Below are 23,702 nucleotides of genomic sequence, written 5' to 3'. Positions count from 1 at the left end.
AACATTGTGACATGCATACAAATAAATGTATCCATTCACCCACATATACATGCACACATAAATACATTCACACATTCACACATGCACACACATTTGCATAAGCACAAACATTTTTAAAGTTACTATATATTTATTTTGTGGCATGTACCTTAGTCAAAAATTTTTAAAATATTAGCTTTGTCAGTCTGTTATAAATATACAAGTATTTCCATATAACAAGCCTTTTTACCTTTGTATTTTAAAATTATATGAAAGGGACCAAACTGTAGAAGAAAATATTAATTATGGTTTCATTCATCACCCAGAACGTTAGCTTCCAACTGTACATGTTGCTATCTATATATAGCAACACAACACTCCCCACCTCCCAACTATCCCCCACCCCCGGTTATCATGCTGTGGTTTTGCAAAACAATGTTCTCCTTTGTGGTAAGATTAAACAATATTTAACACAAAATCCATATTTTCACTTCTAAATATGAGAAATGAAAACATAATCTACAAAATAATTGTGATTGTCAACTTTATTCATAGTAGTTAAATAGTGCAGCCTATATGTATATATGTCATTAATTAGCAAATCTGAAATTAAGTTGCATTTGTACATGGGACATCCTGGCAGCTTGGAGAACAAATATCAATAGGCATAAGAAGTGACCTTTTAAATGAAGTCATCAAATTAGGCAGAAGGAATTCCCTAAAGAGTACAGAATTGGACGGTTTGGGTTTCCAAAAATTCCAGGACAAATTCTAGGAAAAAAGCAACTAATCTGATAAGAATTTCGAGAGTGTGGGAGGATACTACGTGCTCTCCAAGAGGGCCAAGGAGGCCTCATTGGAAAAAGGAAAGGTTCTACTTCTTGATTGGGGTGGTGGTTATATGAATGAGTAACCTGTCAAAAAACATATATCTTTATGTTTTAACCCATGCTTTATTAGGTGTGAATTACTGCTCAAAGGGTTAAGTTAAAGCATAAATCATGCCTTTGTGATATTTCTGACAATCCCACAATTCCGAGCAGCTGCCTACCCTGCTGTAGAGTCATAATTGTAATATTATGAAGCCTCAGTGAATCTCTAGTATAGTTGAGCCTTCATGAATAGGCTGACTGGCCTAATTGGTACTACCCCTTAGAGAGAAGAAGAAAATAGCCAAGGGTTATAAAAACCAAGTGAAGATGAAAGGTCTAAACTCTATACACAAACTATATTTTGCAAAGAAGCTCATTATACATATGGGCTGCATGTATGTATAACATCTAAACACTTTTCAAATCAAGTATCAGAAAACAACGGTGGTCCAACTGTAAGTCATTAGTTAGACCAGGACTCTTAAATAATAGTTACCAGAAAGGTTGATTTCAAAAGTAAAATGGCATTCATTGTATTTCACTGGAAACTATAAAGCAGAAAAGAAAATGCAGTAAAGAAAGATTTGAGGTTTATCTGGTTTCTAAGACTCAAAACAACCTTGCATTTAAGTGAGCAGCAATAGCCTGATTTCCTTCCAAACAGCTCATTATTTCATTTAGCTTCTTAATTCCTTCAATTAAATTTCACATATAAGCAAATGAAAACCATGCATAATTTGGAAAAGAGACATTATTCTGTTAACTCCCACACATACACAAGAAGAGTAATCGTAAGCAGCTGTCTCTCTTTTAACTAAATTAACAATGCTTATTATGCCCTGGCTTCTCAATGTGGAATAGCATGTTTCCTGTTAATATCCTTGGTTTCTGACCTGACAATAGTGCTAAAAAAACTCAGCGGGAAACTCTACTCCCACATAGTGCTAGCTAGGGAGAGAGGGGCAAAGAAAAATTGTGTTGTTGGAAATTAAGAATGCTTATTAAAACCTGCATCAAGGGCATTTCTGAGCCCAATCTGTTGCTCTAAGTTATGAAGATTCCCTCAAAACAAGCTGAGGGGTTGAGGCTGTGGGTAGAATACTGAAGAAAAAGAAAGCCACTGATTAGGGTGCTACCAAGCTAGTGACCCTTTTCTCTCCAGACCCGGACAGGGAGGAGGACTGTGGTAATGTTTTGACATTGGGTGCTGGTGAGTGATCTCAACCTGGAGGAATTTACAGAGTTCCTCTCATCCCAGTAGATGCAGTAGATGTGTCTTGGGCTTTGGTCTCTGATCTCCAGCCCTTGAAGAAATGGTTCCAAAACTGATAGTGTTAACCTGATTATAAGACAAATGTCCCTGCTCGTCCAGCATTATAAAGCAATTTCAAACCAAATAAATTAATTAAATGAAAAGGAATGTTGGTAAGTATGAGACTTCTGGTGACAGATGAGATCCTAACACCAACATTTCGAACCCAAGGTCATTTCATTTATCTTTTTCTTTTGTTTCTTCCTTCAATGAAGCTATCTCCCTCTTAGCCCAGACTGCAACAATTTAACCAAAACAGTCCTGAAATATGTAATTCAGTGGAAGATGTTATTTACAGTAAGCTCTGCCTGTTCCTGAAGCTTGAGAAAAGAAATTGATAGATGAATGGGTGAATGGATGGGTGGATATATAGGTGATAGAAAGATAGAAATTGTTAGGATTTTGTCTAAGCTCTACCCCACAGTTACCTGGCAACAGCCAGCTAGGTCTGGCCCACTATAAAAGGGGCAGCTTGCCCCTCCTCTCTCACTCTTCTTCCCCTCTCTTACTCTCTCTCCTCCTTCCCCTTCTCTTCCCCCCCTTGGGCTCTTCCCTTCCCCCTCTCTCCACATGGTTATGACCGGCCTCTACTTCTCTATTCTCTCCTTCTCTCTGCCTTTCTCTGCCTCTACTACCCTCTTAACTCCCCTCCACCTGCCCTAGATAATCTCTATTCTATATAATACCATCATGTATCTGGTCCCTCAGTAGGAAGGATGCCTCAGTATGAGCCTGCTGAGGTACCTCCTTCCCCCACATGCCCATACAACATATTCGTACTCTGCTTTCTCTTTTTGTGATCACAGCAGAAGCACAGATGATAGATTAGATATATAGATAAAAGAAATATAGATAGATGATATAGATGATAAATGACATAGATGATAGATAGATAGATAACATAGAGAGATGATAGATGTTAAAAGCAAAGTACTTTATGTTTTATAAGACATGGTGTCATATAACCTGGCTGGTCTTGAACTACCAGAATGGAATAACAGACATATATCACAATCTACTTTATATATTGCTAGGGGTCAAACCCAGGGCTTTGAGGATGCTAATCAAATATTCTGCCAAATGAGCTACATCTCAAGCCTTTAGTAATTGTAAACAGAAGCTTGATTTTTTTAAGTATAGAATAAAGGGATATTGTGGAGAAAAACTACAATTATACCTATGATCTACAGAGGATTTAGAAGGTTTATAGTCCATAATTTATCTCATTTTATCCAACTGTTTTATCTAATAAGTGCAAATACACTACAAAACATATTCAAATGATTTCATAAAGAAATACAATTCACCCTGAAATCACACAATGACATTTAAACAGAACTCTTCTGTGTAACAACTATGTAAATCAATGGTCATTTCTTTAAAACTGAATTGAAAGTGCACATAATGCACATTAATGCACAACAAAGACTTTAAGGTCTGAAATTATATAAATGTCAATGGTTCTGAAATTCACTTATTATTGAGTCAAATATAATGAAATTCCTTTTATAATGAAACAGAATGGAAGGCTTTATGATGTCAACGAACGTAGTACACAAAATACAATTTCAGTGAATAGTTTACAAAAATAATTCAGTGAAATAATTTCACTGTGAGACTCTGATATTGTCCAAATATACATACTAGATTTGAACATCAATAATTTACACAGTAAATTATAATAAATTCAACATCCTAATATAGAAAACCATACACAAACCTATCATGAAGGGGCAAAATATGTTAATAAGAAATAAGAAAGCATAGATTCTAAATTGTTTCTATTTATGAATGGACTGTAAAAATAAATTATACAAGTGGATAAGTGACAATTATCTTAATCACATGATACAATGGATATATGCTTCATTTGAGAGTATGGGAAATCAATAAATCTGTTTCTTTCAGGGCTGAGAAAATTGTGTAATTTATGTAGAAGTTGAAATCATTTTAAGATGTAAAATATGTGGAGTTTTGACCCCTTGTCATTATTAGTCTGCCATTCACTCTTCACATTGATCCCCAGCATCTCCAGCTACTGTAATACCCAGCATAGAGCAAAGATGAAAAGGCTAAACCCTCATAATGCCATATGTTTCACAGATGCCAAGAAAAAATAGCAACATGATAAAAAGGGAAATTATTACTAAGGTAATCAACCATGGTTTTATGATATTTGTTCAACTATGATGCGTTACATAGTTACTTAAGATTAGAAATTTAATTTGTAGAATCTGTGTTAGTCATCAAAGTAAAATTGATTTTACCTTAGAATGCTGGGTGTTCACGTTCAAAGCTGGGCTGTCACGTTGGTTTGAGTTTTTGACTAGGATGACAAGGATAGATGCTTCACACCACCCATGATTCAAAAATGCCCCATCAGCCTCTCAATGGGCCATAGTGTTCCTCCATCCTGCCCTGCTAGAGATCTATGTTTATAAATGGACATTTGAGATATCCATACAAAGCACAATAAACTTTATCTGTATGTTATATTAACTTATAATTGAATAAAAAATTAATTTGTATCATATCAATTCTAAGCCCTGGAGGAATATTTACCACAATAGAAACTTACTAGTAGAATAATAGCTCTATATTTGGCTACTGAGTTATTTCTTTACTTTTTCTTTATTTTTCTTTTTCTTTCTTTCTTTATTTACTTATTTATTTATTTACTTTTTCTTTATTTGTGAAGATTGCATTGAACAAGAAAAATAACAGCTAAAGCAGGATACCAGAGATCATCATGGGTAGACTACAAAGATCTGGGTCCCAAAGGGGAAGGAAAAACCTGACTCTCAAAAAATCACTTCTTGGGGTATGGAAAGGTGGCTCAGTGGTTAAGAGCACAGTTTGCTCTTCCAGAGGTCCTGAGTTTAAATCCCAGCACCCACATGGTAGCTCACAACCGTGCATACTGTGGTCTGATGCTCTCTTCTGTCATGCAGGTGTACATGCAGATAGAGCACTCATATATGTAAAAGTAATATGTAAATCTTTAAAACAATTGCCATTGGATCACTATACATACACAGTGGCACATGCATACCCACATATTGTATGCACACACATACACAATAATAATTAATAATTTTAGTACATGTGACTTTGTTGTATTTAAATTTTTTAACTTACCTAAATGAAATGAGTTTAGAATTTAATGACAAGAAATTTCCATTAGTTTAAAATAAGCACATAATTTTAAGGCACACTCTCAGTATGTAAATACAATAATGAAGTAACCTAAAGATTTAAATTCATGAACATGAACTTAAATAGCTTAGCTAAAAGATAGCTTGAATGCAGATACAAATATATAAAATGATCAAGAATGGTATTCCATGCATTATGGTCATGGTGTTAATATGACAAACCTAGTCAGACAAATGCAATGTCACCAATAGAATATGGGATGAATATGCTGCTAATGCCTCATTTCACAAGTGGAAGAGGAAGAGGCATCATGTTCCAGAGAAGGGTGTGAAGGGAAGAACAGTGGTGGTTTTTATGGCTTAGGTAGTCTAGTAAAATCATAAAGTGGGTAATCACTTTGGCGTGTACTGAATAACAACAAACACCTGGGAAATGAGGGCACTGCATCTAGTTGATAAGCTTTGATTATAGGGAGAACACATTTTTAAACTTTTCTTATTGCTTCTTATTATAGCAGAGGTCTCATAAATCCAAGGCTGGCTTGCAGTTTCCAAGGCTGTGCGTGAACTCCGGATCCACCCATCCCTATCTTCTGTAGTACTTGGATTACATTCAAGTATCCCAACATTTAGTTTTATGCAGGGATAAGTCATAAAGCCATGGTCTCCTGCAAGCTAGAAGAACACTCCAACAATAAAGTAAAACCATCAGTCTCAAATCTTATTCATTCTGCATGTCACCCAATTTGATTGTTGTGAACTACAAGGAAGAAACCACATCAAGGTATGTTCCAGGCACTGAAATGTTATGCAGTTCTGTGGAGGCTTTAAGAAATTGTTTCCTGGTTTCTTGGAGATAGATATTCTGTGATGTTTAAGAAAAAAACAAAGAAATATAAAAACAGATGGCAATCAAGTCAATCTATGTGGATTATTATTTTCTGTCTGTCCAACTTACATCTTAAATGGGTATCACTGATCTGATACATTGCATTTCTTATCCAAAAGGGCTTCAAATACCTAATGGCTCTGATTAAGCCAAGAACTTTTCATTTTTCATACAGCGTTTAAAGGCCATATAACTCTCACTGGAATGTCCAAAGAGGTGGAGGAGGAATAACCCAAGAAGAAGCAAGATCAAAGGTGGCCTCCACTTCTAAATTACTTTCCTTAGTGCATGAGTAGTGTTGATCCTGATCTCTCACAGCTGCTTATACATGTGTATTTATGGAAATTTATATATTATATAAACTCATCCAGATAGTAAACCTCAGGGAAAGTAAAATGGAAAGACATATTTATTGGTAGAGCTAAAAGGACTGAATTATTCATATCGTTGCTATACTTTTATTTTTCTTTTGGGCACCTAATACATGTCACACTAAGCTAGAGATAAACTGTTAAAGAATGAACAAGTAAACGACTAACATTTTATCATTATAAATTTATGAGATTATTTTCTGTTTGTTAAAATACTGAAACCTCTGGAAGAAAACTCATTGACTAAAAACTTTTCTAACTTCTATAAGAGGACTGCTATGGGAGCCATAAGAGGCTGCTATGGGTGAGTCAGAATATGAATAGATCAGGAAAACAGAAACTAAACAAGGAAACAATGAAACTAATTGAAGCTTTGGACCAATTAGATTTAACTGATATATATAGAACATTCTATCCTAAAACAAAAGAATATACCTTTTTTTCAGCACCTCATGGTACCTTCTCCAAAATCGACCATATAATTGGTCACAAGACAGACCTCAACAAATATAAGAAGATAGAACTAATCCCATGCCTCCTATCTGATCACTATGGAGTAAAAGTGGTCTTCAATAGCAACAGAAACAACAGAAAACCCACATACACGTGGAAATTGAACAATACTCTACTCAATGATACCTTGGTCAAGGAAGAAATAAAGAAAGAAATTAAAGACTTTTTAGAACACAATGAAAATGAAAACACAACATACCCAAATCTATGGGACACAATGAAAGCAGTGCTAAGAGGAAAACTCATAGCCCTGAGTGCCTCCAAAAAGAAAATGGAGAGAGCATACATTACCAACTTAATGACACACCTGAAAGCCCTAGAACAAAAAGAAGCTATTTCACCCAGGAGGAGTAGAAGAAGGCAGGAAATCATCAAACTCAGGGCCGAAATCAATCAAGTAGAAACAAAGAGAACCATACAAAAAATCAACAAAACCAGGAGCTGGTTCTTTGAGAAAATCAACAAGATAGATAAACCCTTAGCCAGACTGACCAAAGGGCACAGAGAAAGTATCCAAATTAACAAACTTAGAAATGAAAAGGGAGACATAACAACGGAAACTGAGGAAATCCAAAAAATCATCAGATCCTACTACAAGAGCCTGTACTCAACACAACTGGAGAATCTGGAGGAAATGGACAATTTCCTTGACAGATACCAAATACCAAAATTAAATCAGGACCAACTAGACCATCTGAACAGTCCCATAAAGCTAGTTCAGTCTTAAGCCGAAGCTCTAATTGTTAATCTTGCTAACCTCACACTGAGGAAAGACTTTGAATAATGGTGCCATCATTCCCTTCTCAGATGAATTAAGCCGCTGATTCCTTATGATCCTGAGACTAGACGATAAAAGCTATTAATATTAGTACAACTTTAAAGATAGAAAGAATGCTTGAAAGAAACAGAATAATTCACCCTCAACATCACTTGGCCAAAAAGGTATGATTCCATAGCTCAGCTTCCAGAAAAATCTAATTTTAAGGTGTTCATGTTTAATACTCACATGAGCTGGATTTCTGATTCCAAATTATACTTCTAGAACTAAATGCTCTATTAATTAGGAACTTCACTATTAAAATTTAAGCTCAAACAGCATCATAAAAGGACCAATTGGATGATATCCTTTGCCCCAAATGTGTTATGAAAAGCATATTCTATCAAAGATATTTATCAACATTCTCAGAAGATGATTTTTACATAGTGAAATTATTTAGGAATAATACTCCAGGACAGGTAAATCTGAAGAAAATCATTGTGACTCTACTAGCACTAAAGGAAATGTTTAAAGAGTGTTCAGGAGTAAAAGATAAACGATAACATCATGAAAATACAGGAAAGAATAAAACTCAGAAATAATAAGCAGCTATTCCAAAGAAAAATAAAAGAATCAATTCTAGTAACTACAGTATAAAGAGTTAACAAAGAAACAAGTTAAAATGACACAATGAGAGATGAGAATAAATAAAACAAACAAAATAATTGACAGTTAATGAAATGGCAGGATTAAATTCTCACTAGAAACAAAATGGAATATGAAAGATTAAATTCATCAAACAAGAGGCTGAAAATAAAGAAAAAAACGAAAAACACAGCAAACAAAAACAAAGAAACTTGCTCAGTAAAGTCAAATACATAAATTAAAAATTAAAGATTGAAAAAGAATATTTTGTACAAACAAAACAAAAAATGAGAAGTAGCTAGACTTATGTTAGATAGAATTGAATTTTAAATATCAACTTTAAAAAATAAAGACAAAAGAGACAGCTATAAAGTAGGTTCTTTCCATACTAATAAAAGGAGGATTTCAACAAGATAAAATAATAATAAACATATATGCACCAAAGAATAAAGTATACAAGTAACAAAACATTATTAGAGTCAGGGGAGAAACAAAGTTCGCAACATTTGTAAGAACCTTGAGATCACATTGTAATTAATGGACAGATTCAAACAAAACACCAATTAATAATAGCATCATTCAACTATGCTACAGAGTTAAGCGAAATGACAGATATTTATTTCAGTTAACTTCAAGGAAAAATTCTTTTTATCCCATCTACATATGGAGTCTTCTCCAAGAGAGACCATTAAGTTAGACTACAAACAAATGTCAATAAACACTCTTAAAAATCACTCATAGCAGCTGTGGCTTTATGTACAAGACCTGTGTAAGTTCAGCTCAGTCAACACTCCAGGACTGGCCTTGGCAGGATTCATGAAATTCCCCCCACTAGCGGAGTAGCTGCTCATGCTCTAGTAGACTCTCCTATACACATGTAAACTGAGTGAATTCTGTGAGATTTTTAGCATAGGAAGTTGGGAAGAAAGTGGTAGAGCCTTTTAGGGAGAAATTAGAAAGAGGGAAGATGTGTTTTGTGTATATGCATGCACGATACATATAGATTTTACCTACAAAATAGATAAAAATTAAAACAAAGGAAACAGCTTACTATAAATGCTTTATAGCTAGCTTATAAATGCTTTATATATATATATATATATATATTACCTAGGGTTTTTTTTTCTACTCTCTTCAGAACTGGCTATTGTTTTCTCTTTTAAGCTGTATTTTTATTAATTCTTTGAGATTTTCATACAGCTGAGTGTTTTCTTTTATGCTTTAAAGATTTATTTATTTAGTTAAGATATGAATACACTGTAGCTATATTCAAAAACACTAGAAGAGCCATCAGATCCCATTACAAATGGTTATTAGCCACCGTGTGGGTGCTGGAAATTGAACTCAGAACCCCTGGAATGGCAGCCAGTACTCTTAATAGCTGAGCCAAGCTATCTCTTCAACCCATGAATATCTTTTTCCCCCTTTGGGTTTTATTGGATGTTGTTTATATTATTACTTGTACAGGCCATTAAAAAATCTTTTGTAGTTTTTTGAAAACCGAACATTTTATATTTTTAGGGTTTTATTCATTTATTATTATTTTGTCCTGTTTATTTATTTTTATTTTCTATATTCTTTGTTTATATTCCAAATGATTTCCCCTTTCCGGGTTCCCCCCTCCCCATAAGCCCCATAAGCCCTCTTCCCTCTGCCCATTCCCCAATCAACCCCCTCCTATTTCTCTGTCATGGTAATCCCCTGCATTGCTGCATCAAGTCTTTCCAGGACCAGGGCCCTCTCCTTCCTTCTTCTTGGGAATCATTTGAAATGTGAATTGTATTTTCATTGCATTTATCCTCACTCCTCACCTTGACTCTTCCTAGGTCAACCCACTTCCCAACCCCATTCAGCTTCATGTCCTATGATTTTGCTAATAATCTACAGAGGTAAAATTTTTTTTTCCTAAAATTTTTCTTACCATGCCAGTCTTAAGACATAATAAATCTTGGAACCCTCAGGAAAGGCCATCAGAAATTAACTCACAATTAAGTGAATATGAACATCACAGTAGACATTGTAGAAAAGAGGAAAGGAAAAGGTTGTCTCCACAGGAATTAATAACTGAATATAACATTTGCCAACTTGAAGTGGTGAGAAACTATGGAATTCTGTTGTGTCCTCAACACTTCTCAGATAATGCTATGTAAGGAAGACAGTGTATAAAATCAATCATGCAAAGTTGAACAGAGAACATCCTACATAAGGTTAAGGAGATAAATAAAAAGAAATGAAAAAGAACACTTAATCAACAGATAGAGAAATTGTGGTGCACTTAACACAATGGAATATTACTCAGCTGTTTTTAAAAAAAGAAATCATGAACTTTGTAGGCAAGTGAATGGAACTATAAGAAAATCTTCCTGAGGTAATGCACCCACAAAATGACAAATGTGGCATGTATTTGTTTATAAGTGGACATTCACTGTTAAGCCTTCAATAAGCAAGCTACAACCCCTATCACCACAGATATTATGTACAGATTAGCAAGAAGGGAAGGATCTTCCTAGGAAGGAAAAACAGAATACATCATTAAGGATATAGGGAGGCTGCTGGAACTGGAAGATCAAACAGTGAAGGGGAGAGAGAGGAATACAGCAAGGAACATCCAAAACTAGAAACCATTTGAGGGGTCCATGTGGAAAGCTAATAGGAGTAGATCTTCTTAAAATCCATCCATACATGAAAGAAATCTAAATGAAATCACCAAATAGCAGTGGAGACAAAAACCCCAGCAAGACATATCCTGCCACCAAATGAAACCTCCAGTATGTGAAATGGCTTATATATAATCAAGTTGATAGCCAAGGGGTCCTTACGAAAACCCCCATAATGATCCAAGTTACAGCCAAGACTATTGCTTGGTCTGTACAAACTGGTATTGTCATTGCTGAAGATAACACCTACCTACATCACCGAAGACAGACAAGCCAAGCTGGTGCCTACATAGAGACTTTGCCTACTGACTGCTATTTATGGTACTAGAAAGTACTCTGCATACGACCAGAAGAGAAAGGTAAACACCAAGTCAGTTACAGATCCTTCTATCTACAACGATGTCCTGATTGCAAGATATGCTGATGCAATAGCAGCACAGATTGTGGTAGTTACCAACCAGTCCATGAGATGCAACTCATGTTTGGCATGTTCAGGCTGCCCTGAGCTTGATATTAGATAGCCTGTGGACCTGGGGAAAACCAACTACTATTTGCTAAAGACACATAGCAATAAAATGACTCCTATCAACATTCTGCTATCCTCATAGGTCAGTGTCTTGCCCAACCATCTTCAGAGAAGCTTCTTCCTGTCCAGATGGGAACAAATATGGAGACCTACATCTGGAGGCAGTATATCAGGATAGAGAAAACTCATTCCTAAATGGGATGTTTCTATTAAATCTCTCCCCTCAGGGCTCAGAGAGCTCAGGAAGAGAAGGCAGAGACATTAGAACAGACACTGAGGATGAGAAGCAAAGAAACAAAGCTTTGTAGAGACAACAGGACTGATATACCTATGAACTCACAGAGATTGTGACAGTATACACAGGGCCAGGACAGGTCTAAGTCAGATGAGGCCCCAGTACTGATAGGGTGAACACAAGCCTTCATTCCTAAATCAAAAGTTATCTTTAGATGATAACTTCTCACAAGGAAAAAGTGGTTTCTCTAATGGAGTCTTACTGCCTATATGAACCACACTTGTAATAATGTATGTACAAATTACACTGTTAATGGCAGGCCCCATGACAAGGATTACGTAGCAACCACCATCAGCCCTCCCCACACACACATACACACACACACACACACACACACACCTTTGGTAATTTTTGTTTTGTTTGTTTGGTCTCAAAGTATGTACAATTCTTGCTTCTTTGCTTGTGTGTTTAGTTTTTGCTTTTGTGTACCTTACAGGTATTTTGCTTATGTATTATGGTTTTCAATTTTGTTTTTATAGGTTTTCTGCATATGTGAATATATCTGTCTCTGAATCTGTATGTATTTCTTGTGATTTTCTTTGGTTCTTATTTTTTCCTGTTTGTTTTATATTTTTCTGGATTCTCCATTCTTACTTCATCTAATTTTATTCTGTTGATATTATTATTAAGATCCCTTTTTTAATGACTAAAAACAAGAAAGGTGTGGATTGGGATTGTGAGGATGCGGGGAAGATCTGGGAAGAGTTGAAGGGAGTGGAAACCATAATCAGAGCCTATTGTATTCAAAAAAAACTATTTTCAATTTAAAGCAAAGTTATGAAGAAAATTAGAATAGAAAGACTATATCTCAACTTAATAAAGGCTATATAATGAAAAAGGGGGAAGAATGTTTGCTTGATTATAAAACATATCATCACCTATACATAAAATGTATCTAGAATGATTTACAAATGTAGTAAGATGGGATAGCTACATTTAATGTTTTCCTCTCAAATCAATTTACCTTTTCTGTTACTAGGATATGGCCCTAGAAAAATGGAATAATATAGATTTTTTTAAAAATGTGAAAATATAAAACTATTTGAGGATAGCAAGGACCAACTGAAAGAGAAATAAGAGATGATTAGAAGAATGAATATAATCAATGCACAAAATATACATCTATAAAAAGATCATAATTAAAGTCATTGTTTTGTACAAATAATATTTATATTAATATATAATATATAATTAATAGTTTTAAAATCTCCCTGTCCAAGTTAGCATTGAAACTGTCTTTCAAGACAATTAGTTCTCTTTGATAAAAATTAACATAAACACACTACAGTGAGATGTTTTCTACAATATATATTTTCTACATTGCACCAAAGCATATGTCAAGAAAGGATATATGCTTTGTTATACAGCTTTCTAAATGCACTGAAGGCTTTACCAATGCTTAATTAGCGAGTATATAACACTGAGAAATACTGAAAACCAACAGTCACTCTTTACATGAAGAAAATACAGAGCCAAAAATGTATTCAAAATATCAATATGGTGTTGTCTGTTTCAAATCACTTCTCACACAAGTTAGTAACATAAAGATTAGTTAATTATCGATGCTTGTGCTTCCTGTTATCTCATGTGCTGACCAGGGTAACCCCGACAGAATTTTTCAACACCTCTACAGTGAGATAGATTTGGGCATGCACAAGAAATATTTTTAGAGTGTTTTGCATTCATGTGCAAAGTTGAATTCATGCATGCTAAAAACATTATTGTTGAGCCTATGCTCAACAGAAAAAAGTAAGAGTAATCACTGATCCACTAACAATCACTTTCACATGCATTTTCTAGGGTGATTATAATACTCATAGGACAAACTTCATCTATCAAATTTTTTACGTTAGTTAAGTAATGACTTCTCTGTCAGTTTAATTGTTGTCATCTTCCAGGTCCTTGCTGCTTCCTCCAGAGTCATTTCTAAAACAGGCGAATGAGTGTGGAAAATTGAAAGTATCAGGAGGCAAGCAGTACTAGGTAATTATTACAGACCGAGATACAAAGTTCAGACTACAACAGTAGAAATTCTAGTTATATTTGAATTCATACATTTCTTTCCTCAAGTACAGAACCAAATTCTTTCACAAATTGTCTTTGGTGGATTTGGTCCACCACAGTGTTGAGCAAAACCATTTTTTTGAGCCAGAGATTCTCTTGGCACCGTATCAGCCTTTAGACTAATTCATATTACTGAGGAACTAGTAGATGCTAACATTTGCTTAATGTGTTACAAAACCTCCTGACAGGTAACTCAGACACGGTCTCCCCATCATGATAAAATGTATTAATTTGCGGTTTCCTTCATAAGTCTTAACTTACTCAGTTCAAAAGGAACATCAAGCAATGAGCCTGGGAGTTGTGACACTTATTAGAACTTGGGGGAAAGACACAAAAATATATACTCTATAAAAAAAGATTATGTTTTTAAAATAAATCAGGAAACGCTAATGCATTAAGAGACCATAAGTCAATAATATATTAAATATACTAAATGTACTAATGAAAAACTCTATCACAGAAAAGTCCAGATAGTGACACTTAAGATATGTGTGTACGCCCACATTGCTCAAGATATGTACACATGCCAATGCCACTCAAGATGTGTGCACATGCCCACACAGCTGTAGATATGTCTGCATGTCCATGCAGCAGAAATATAAGCAACTGACTTATTGTCTTCACTAAGTTACTTCAAAGGGGCAGGTATTTTTATGAAGTTGGCCATTTTCCTTCTCTTTAGTAGAGAGTAACCTATCTCTGATTCTTAAGTAGATTTTTTTACTCTTGTTCTTTCATTCAGTGGCATTTACAAATCAAGTGTTTTGTTTTTTATTCATTTCCTAGAGAATATTACTGCTTGACTCCTGCAGAAGTGATTCCAGAAAAGCCAGTAAAGAACCAATTAATACTTTCTTATAATAGCACAATCCAAGCCCAAGAGATTTAGCGATTCAAATGTAATAGATTAAATTGATACATAGTTTTAATTAATACATGTTTATATTTTCACATGGTTTTATGTAGTATATGTAGTTTACATGAAGATAGCCACTAATGAGTACAGTCTAGTGACTCTGTTTCCTAATTAGAAGAACATAATTTACAGAGGAAGAAATGATTTTATCCTATAAAACACAAAATCTAAATCTTAAAAAGGGATGATGACTTAGAATTCATAAAATCAGAAGAACGAAACTGAACTTCCAACTCTAAAATTATACTAGGATTGTTCTTTATCCTTGACAGACTGGAGGACAAGATCCCTTTCCCTCTACAAGATGAGAATAATTATATTAACTCACTAGATACCCACATTGTGTAAGTAATATGCTAATGTGCAAAATCTACTAAATACTATTATACCAAATTAAGCCATCTGGCATCCAAGAGCAGTAATATGGAGAGCCTTGGAGAGACATGCAGCTCGGAGTCAGTGGAAAGGACATACATGGGAAAACATTGCAGCATTGCACAAGGTTCCTCCCCTAAGTGCCAGGCACCACAGCACTCTAGAAGTGTTCATGATTCAGACTTTGCATTGTTCTTTGAGAGAGGTTAAGCTTCTTACAGTGTTCTGAAAAATGACCAAGAAATAGAATTGACTTCATGATCCTTAACCAAATGGCATGTCTCCAAATAAAAATAAAGATATGGCAAAAAGAAATACCTCTCCATATTAAAGTTATTATTCAAAGGCTGGAGTATAACTCAGCAGCAGAGCCCTTGTTAACCTGTATGAGGCCCTTGGATTTCATTCAACATAATGCAAAGAGGTGTGTGGTAACACCAGCGTGTGTGCCCTGCACCTGGGCTGTGGAGGCAGAGCATCAGGAGTTCAAGGCCAGTTCTGATTATATAGAATTTTTAAGACAAGTTGGGGTTCATGAAGCCTCACATCAAAAAACAAAAACAAAAAAGATAGCTTATTCAAGGGGAAAAATGAAACTATGCTACATATCTTTGACAAGTCTTTAGCTTCAATTTGCCATGTAAATCCAGATTGTCTCAGAAGCATCTTAGATAGTAGATACCAGTGCCCTTTAATAGGAGAGAGGTATGTGAAATTTTCTGCCTATGTCTTCTTAAAATTGTAATGCTAAAATCATCTCTTTCAACTACCATATTTTATTCTCAAGCAGGATGCTAAAGGAGAATGGAAAAAAGAAGGTCGCAAGGGAAAAGCTAAGCAATTTTCTTCATGTAACTTTTGTCTCCAATGAGAGAATTAAATCATGCCCAAATCGCATTACTTTGGCCCAAAGGTCACTGTAAGATTTACAGTGATTCTTAAAGTATTTATAAAAATCGAAACAGAACAGAGAATAAACTTCTGTTCATAATATGGGCAATGTTTCAAAGTTCATTTCATAAAAGAGGTCAACAGACCAATGTATCTTTCTGTCACTTTAAAAATGATGTCTAAAGTTTAGCTTTGATATTGAAATGGATAATAGTAAAGGAAACTCCAAAGTACAGGTGACTATATGTAGGACTGAAAATACCTTACTTTTGTTTTAAAGTGAATATAAGTGAAAATTACCCTTAGAAGCTTCAGTGTATTTCTGAGAGCAGTGGCAGAATGTAAAGATAGCTGTGGATAATCCTTGCATAAAAGCATTAATGAAGGCAGGTACTGACACACTTCAAATTGTGAGACAGTATTGATGAAGGAAGTTGTCTTAGTAAGGCTTTCTATTCCAGCACAAACATCATGACCAAGAAGCAAGTTGGGGAGGAAAGGGTTTATTCTGCTTATACTTCCACACAGCTGTTCATCACCAAACGAAGTCAGGACTGGAACTCAAGCAGGTCAGGAAGCAGGAGCCATACAGAGGCCATACTTACTGGCTTGCTCAGCCTGCTCTTATATAACTCAAGACTACCAGCCCAGAGGTGGTACCACCCACAAGGGGCCCTCCTCTCCTTGATCACTAATAGAGAAAATGCCCCACAGCTGGATCTCATGGGGGCACTTCCCCAACTGAAGCTCCTTTCTCTGTGATAACTCCAGCCTGTGTCAAGTTGACGCACAAAACCAGCCAGTAAAGAAGCAAATGTCAGGAGTGTGAGTTTCATAGCAAGAAGCATGATGTAGAATATTCTACAACATGGAATCACTGCATGTTCCATGCACAGAACATGCAGGACAAGGAATGAATGGAAAATATAATTCTTGGGCATTGGGTCTAGTCCCAGTGACCTGTGTCTACATGAGAAGTGATGTAGGATTTCCTTCCTTTATTAACTATGATCAAAACCTGTACCATTTCTATCTCAAGAGTATAAAGCTGAATATTTACAATGGCCCATATTGTGTGATCTAGTTCATGTAGACTATAAAACTAAATGAATACTTACAATGTTCCATGCTATGTCATCTAGCTCATATACTTTTCAGAACCCTTCAGTGTGGCCCAGTCAACTCTGCTTCCTGCTTGGGGAGTGTTTCCACCAGATATCTGCAGTGACATTCCACTCTACCTACCAGCATTTGTTCAAGTTGACCTTCTTCATGAGGTTGACTTTTCCCAATCCATTTACAACAGTAAATAGTTGTCAATCTCCTTGCTTTTCCAGGGCCTCATCTCTCTTGTATGCCTCTCAGGGTATTTATCATCAACCGTATTCTGATTTTATGTCTGACTTTGCTATATATTCATTATATATTCACCATATTCCTATCACCCCATGTCTATCCCAACTAACTAGAAGGTCCACGGGATGAGGATTTGTGTCTTGTGTCTTTTTGACATACAACAACCTTGATGAGAATCTTACACTAACCAGTTTTTTTGTTTTCCTCTAATTTATATCCTATTGTTTCTGTTTTTTGTTTTGTTTTGGCTTTTTTTTTTGATTCGCCAAACCTGGGCTTCTGACCAAGCTATCTGCTTCCTACGTAATTTAAAGATTGTAAGTATACTCAAATCCTAATTTTCCATCTTTTGGATTAAAAGGAGAATAATATCTGTGAGCAATAGCAAGTTTCTTAGCCTCTAAACTGCTAAACTAAGACCCGCAAGCTTGGAGGGTTACCTGGAAGTAGTAGTAATAATAATAATAATAATAATAATAAATTCCTCTCTACTTGAATACTGGAGAACTACAATGTGAATTGTAGCACATTGAATTTAGCACAATGTGGTGCATCCTTTGTCCTTTGTAACTCAAGCAGCCAGCTACCTCACTGAGGTTACAGCGTTTGGTCCAGATTAAGCTTGCTGCCATTCTTTGGACCTTACTAGGTATTCTACTTTTATTATGGACAGATGTGTGGTCCTCTGAGCTTGACATATAATGTGAAGAATTATATGTGATATGTTATAGTTTTTCTGCATACAGTAGGTCCTATTATGTCTCTTTGTACCCAAAGAAGTAGTGTTTTAATTGTAGAAGTGAAGTACGTTGATTGCCAAAGATGATTCGGTATTTACTAAATGTATTAGTGGTCTATTAAGCATGACTGATCTGCCCTGATGAATAAAACTGAAGTCTCTGAGTTGGAAAATGTACCATCAAGCAAACTTTATTTATATCTATTGTAGGATAGTAGAAACTATCCAGAAATATGTGAGGGTTGGGACATTGTATTGTATACATATGTATGTCACAATTATATGTGTGCTCATGTGGTAGCCGGAGATCATATCAGTGTCTTCCTTCACTGTTTTTCATCTTACATCTGAGAAAAGGCCCGCTGGTAGACCTGGAGTACATCTTCATTTCTCCAGCCCCTTGAACCACTGCAGTTGTAGACAATGACCAGCAATCCTGAGTTTTTGAGGGTAGTGGTGATGTGAAATCAGATCCTCATATTTATTGTGCATCTAACACTCCCCTCACAGAGCCGTCTCCAAGTCTTCTGTTCTTGAAATTCCTACTTAATCCCTCCCATAAAAGATGACACCACTTTCCCCAAAGCAGTCACTCATGGCTAGAATCTTTGGGTTACCTAATTGGACTTTATAATAACAATAGGTAAAGGTGTCAAATGAATTATATTTAAGGAAGTGATCTAAAACAGAACTATAAAAGCATGGCCAGTTTTTACTTCTAAATGACCAACATCCTTGAAATAGATGCAAGTCAGTCCTTTACATAATCTCGCTAGACACAAAAACCTTGAGACTCCACACAGAAATCTCCATATATTAATATATGAAATTTAAAATACTTGTATCAACTTTATTATCTCTCCTATGTAAATAATAGATGGTTTTGAATAAGTTCTTATGCTTAGTTTTATATGTTATGGAGAAGTTTAACAAAACTATTAGGTCAGTGGACAGTAAATAAGTTATCATAAATAAGTCATAAATGACTTATCATAAATAAGTCATAAATGTAGTAAAACAAAGGTTAAAAGAATAACTTTAGGTTTATGACTAGAATAAGCCTCATACCACTATCTTTATAAACTGTTCTTGCACTTTATAAGACATGTTTTAAAATCATGCAATTCTTAGTGATGTCGAAATTCCTTAATAAATATTTAAGTATTTTTGCCAAAATGAGAAAGGTTTATCCCAAACATGTTTTTATTTTAAATTCCAGAAGGCATCTAAATACACATTTCAACACATTTAACATTTTGTTGACATTTTTAAGAACCCAGATATTGGAATATGAGCGTTCACTCCAAAACCAATAGATTGTAATTCCAGAACACTGGAACTGAAATAGGAGGGGAGACACCACGTGCTGTAATTTCCTCTCCACATAGCATGATATCCAAGGCACACTTAGCATGCAGGGCATCTTACCACCATGTGGACACATCAGAAGCAAGGAGTACCTAGCTGTTGCTGAACTGTTCAAATGATTGGTAAGGATAACATGGCAGGCAGAAGAGGATTCCTATTCTCATTAGAGTGAAGCTTTTCAAGTCCTCATTCTCTTCTGTGGACCCAGTTCAGAAAGGCTCTGTTAATCCTTTCCACGTGTCAACCCCTTAAAGTCTGAAGACATTTTCTCCTTTTCCTTCTCCTCCTCTTTACTTCCCTCTTCCTCCTTTTCCTCTTTTTTCCATCTTTTTCTCTTTATTCTTCCTCTTCCCCATCCTCCCTTCTTTCCCCTCCTTCCCCCTCCCCTTCCTTCCCTTCTCCCTCTTCCTCTTTTCCCTCTCCTCCTCCTCCTCCTCCTCCTCCTCCTCCTCTAGTCTTCCCTTGGACTGTTCCTCCCATGAACATCTTTTCAAATCCTCGACTACTGTCTGTGGATCTGTCAGGGTCTCTACTGTGCTAGCCTTGTCCGCCCCTATGTATATGTGAAAGTTGACTTTTCTGCCACAGTTCCAGACTATATATTCACACTGAGACGGCTGCATTTCACACTGGTATTTTCATTTTCATTCCTGTAGAGATAATGGCCATAGTACATTTCCAGAAGAGAGTTTTTCATTTAGCATCTGGAATATGAATTATAAATAAATTTCGTACAGATTCTACAGAGTGGAGACCCCTGAAATTTCTGGACCTGTTATTCCCCACCAACAAAATTTAGGCAAACAGAGCAACTTCAAGCTAACCACCCTTCTGTTAACGTAAACGGCATATGAAGACACGGGAGCAGAGGAAAGCTGTCCTACTACCAGACTGATCTCACTTGCTGTACCATATTCTTATGAAACTGTTTTCCCTCAATGCAGATCACATAGTAGATTTTCACTTCTAGATATTAATCGTGCGAATAGCAGACAGCATTTTATTTTCTCCTGTGCTAAATGGTAAATTCACTTTGATTCATTCACTCTATTTTGTTGCTATTAATAGGAGAGTGAAACATTTTCTTTATAAATTCAAACTTATCGAATCAATATTTGCACTCCAACTCAGTGTTCTATAGAAACTATACAATATTTTCCAGAAAAATGAGAGGCAAATAAATACAATTTGCTAAGTTTCTAATTCTGTTTACAGCAGTGGCTCTCAGCCTTCCTGATGCTGTGACCCTTTAATATAGATCCTTGTGTTACAGCAACCCTCAACCATAAAATTATTTTTGCTGCTACTTCAAAGTTGCAATTTTGCTAGTTATGAATGATAATTTAAAGATATGTTTTCTAATGGTCTTAGGCGACCCCTATGAAAGGGTTGTTTGCTCTTCTAAAGGAGTCGCAATCTATAGGTTTGTGATCTGCAGTGTTACAGTCTAAATACAGGACACGTCAACATCCTTAGTAAATTGGCACTGGTCTGTAAGGGATGGCAGAAATCTTTCACAGTTAGTGTCAGGTCATTGCTGGTGCATACAACCAAAACGAGAGAAGTTGGTGTTAGCCAAGAAAACATGTGTTTGTCAATCCATATTAAGTGACTATTGCTGACATGCAATATCAAAGGAGAAACAACCTTCTAAGAAGAAAAGAAAGCGACCATGGCCCCAAGAAAAGGGAATGTGAACATGAACTATATTGGGTGTCCTTTTAGTTTCTGAAAACAATATTCTCATCAGTTACGTGAACTTCCATGGCTATTACTCTAAGCTTAGGTTTTTAATTAGCCCTGTGGGAATAATAACAACGGAAGATGAAAGTAGATCTTGTGACCCAGGGGTATACGACTTCTGCATAAGTACATTAAATTGTAAGGCACTACACTAATTTAAGCCATCACAAATGTATTTTAAATATACTTTTTGCTATTAATAAGTTTAAGTCACTTATCCTAGACCCACTCCCCCAATACACTGCAAATGGCTTTACCAAAGACAATAACAGAGCCCAGGGGAGAGAGGAGATGACTCCTTGACTAAGGGTATTTGCCCAAGCTTAATGATATGATATCTATACCCAGAACCCAGAGGGCGAAAAGGAGTTCTGACTTCTCCAAACTGACCACACACATTCACTATATCATGTGTGTACCCCCACTACAAATAAATAAATAAACGTAGAGCACAGAGGGAGACCACACACATGAATGTGCAGAGAGAATTCTCAGAATTAAAGTACCGCCTGGTGTTAATCACAATTGAAGAGAGAACAAATGTTAAACGTAGCATTTTCCTTTTTCAAACCAACAGCCAAGGATATTTCCCCAAAGCACAGTCTCAGTAATTCTATTATTTGCACCACACTGACCCCATTTCACCTCTGCAAAAATAGAAGGTTATCTGGAGAAACTGGGAGTCATTTTTATTCTAGGAAGTATAATCAAAGATTATGGTGAGGAGCTTATGCTATCTGTTATATTCTATTAAACGGCCCTGTGCAAAGTGCTAGACTAGAACAAGAACAAACATGAGGACTATTAACATGGCTTGGTTCCAGTTAATTAAAAAAAAAGAAAGAAAGAAAAATTACTCTACCAGATTCAACCTCATCCAACTTCCTATAGCTTTTTCCTCTTGAAGATCAATCCTTTGAAGCCAAGTTAACATATTTCTGAAATATTTTTTATTTTCATTCAGGTTTTTCAACTTTTGGGAAATGCTTGCTGGAAGAACGTGTTACAAATTATGTTTCTCGATGCTGTACATGCATCGTGTAAAAACTATGATAACTGTTTAAAGACTCCCAAGCTTTCCAGAAATATATGCTCAAAAACAATAGGATGCTCTGATTAGAATAATTTAGCTGCACTGAATACAGTTGTTCCTCAAAGCGCCTGAGATGTGTTTGTGACCGCTGGCGTCCGAGAATGCACAGAAGTCGTCTATTTTGAGTGAGAGGAGGTTTCACAAATGTGAGACTGGAGGTGTTAGCCACATACTAAACTACTTTATGCAAATAATTGGAAACACGATCCTTAAAGTTAAAAGAAAACAATTACTTAACTCAAAGTTCTAAGATAAACTTAACTACAGCTGGGGGCGCGCGGGGGAGGGGGAGCGTTCCTCTGCAGGAACCGAATCTTAATTTGATGAAACATTTTCTCTCAATTGGAAAAATAAAGTCTGCCTTGGGAACTTTACAAGTTTTCCGTAGAACAGTTCCCAGGATTTAGCAAGCAGAGTTTGGTGTCCCTTCAGCTGGCGGGAACTGCCCTCTCAGGGAACTTACTCTGAACTTGTGCCTGGAAGAGCTCTCCCTAAAGTAAAGCAGCAAAGTGGTCCCCGTCAGCGATTCTTTCTCCCTAGCTTAAGCCAGTTAAAGCAGCGCTCCCTGGAAAGGGCGCCCTGGACTGTACCTCTCTGTTGATGCGTTTGGGACTGTCGCCGCTGTTGTGTCCTCTGAGTCTGGGAGCCTTCGAGGGTCCCCAAGAACAGGAGCAAGAGGATCCCGGCGGCGGCCGCAGGCATCCTGGCCGGAGCAGATCACTCCTCCGGAGCCCACGGAGTTGCTGCCTCGGGTCCACCCAGCTGAAATGAGCAGCTGCAGGGGAAAGAGGAGGAGACAGTTCTCCCCAGCTCTGCCCGGCCACCGCCCAAGGGTGGGGGAGAAAGGGCAGTCCCCACCCCTTCCCGGGCTTGGGCCTTTAAAGGGTCCTTGGTTGAAAGAACCTGTGCTCCTGAAGCTTCAGGGGAATCGGGCCTCTAGCAGGAGTTATCCAAACTTCTTTAGCATTAGGAAAGTAATTGATACCAAGGCACTCTGGGGTCTGTGAAATCACGCCAGATGGAAAACATTATCGCCATACAGCTAGAAACTTTGGCTCCTCAGAAGGTCCTGGCAAAATTACCAGCAGCTGCCCTGGGTCCAGGTGATCCCAGGCTGCCCCAAGGTCATGGTGCAAACTATTAGGGAACTGAAGGCTGCCCGTGGGGAACCTCACACTGGCTTGTA

General features: G+C 36.5%; 1 protein-coding gene across 1 annotated transcript in view; it reads right to left on the bottom strand.

Annotated features, from left to right (window-relative positions):
* Nucleotides 1–23,298, bottom strand: part of Lama2 (laminin subunit alpha 2) — a 606,823-nt gene extending 583,525 nt beyond the window's left edge. Inside the window, 1 exon segment of the mRNA XM_052169299.1 lies at nt 23,107–23,298. Within this exon segment, the coding sequence (XP_052025259.1) occupies nt 23,107–23,218 (112 nt within the window). The 5' untranslated portion in view covers nt 23,219–23,298.
* Between the last annotated feature and the right edge of the window lie 404 nt (nt 23,299–23,702).

This window comes from Apodemus sylvaticus, chromosome 23 (assembly GCF_947179515.1).
Source record: "Apodemus sylvaticus chromosome 23, mApoSyl1.1, whole genome shotgun sequence".
Lineage (NCBI taxonomy): Eukaryota > Metazoa > Chordata > Mammalia > Rodentia > Muridae > Apodemus > Apodemus sylvaticus.
The sequence above is the reverse complement of the archived record's forward strand: the minus strand, read 5'-3'. Positions and strand labels throughout refer to the sequence as shown.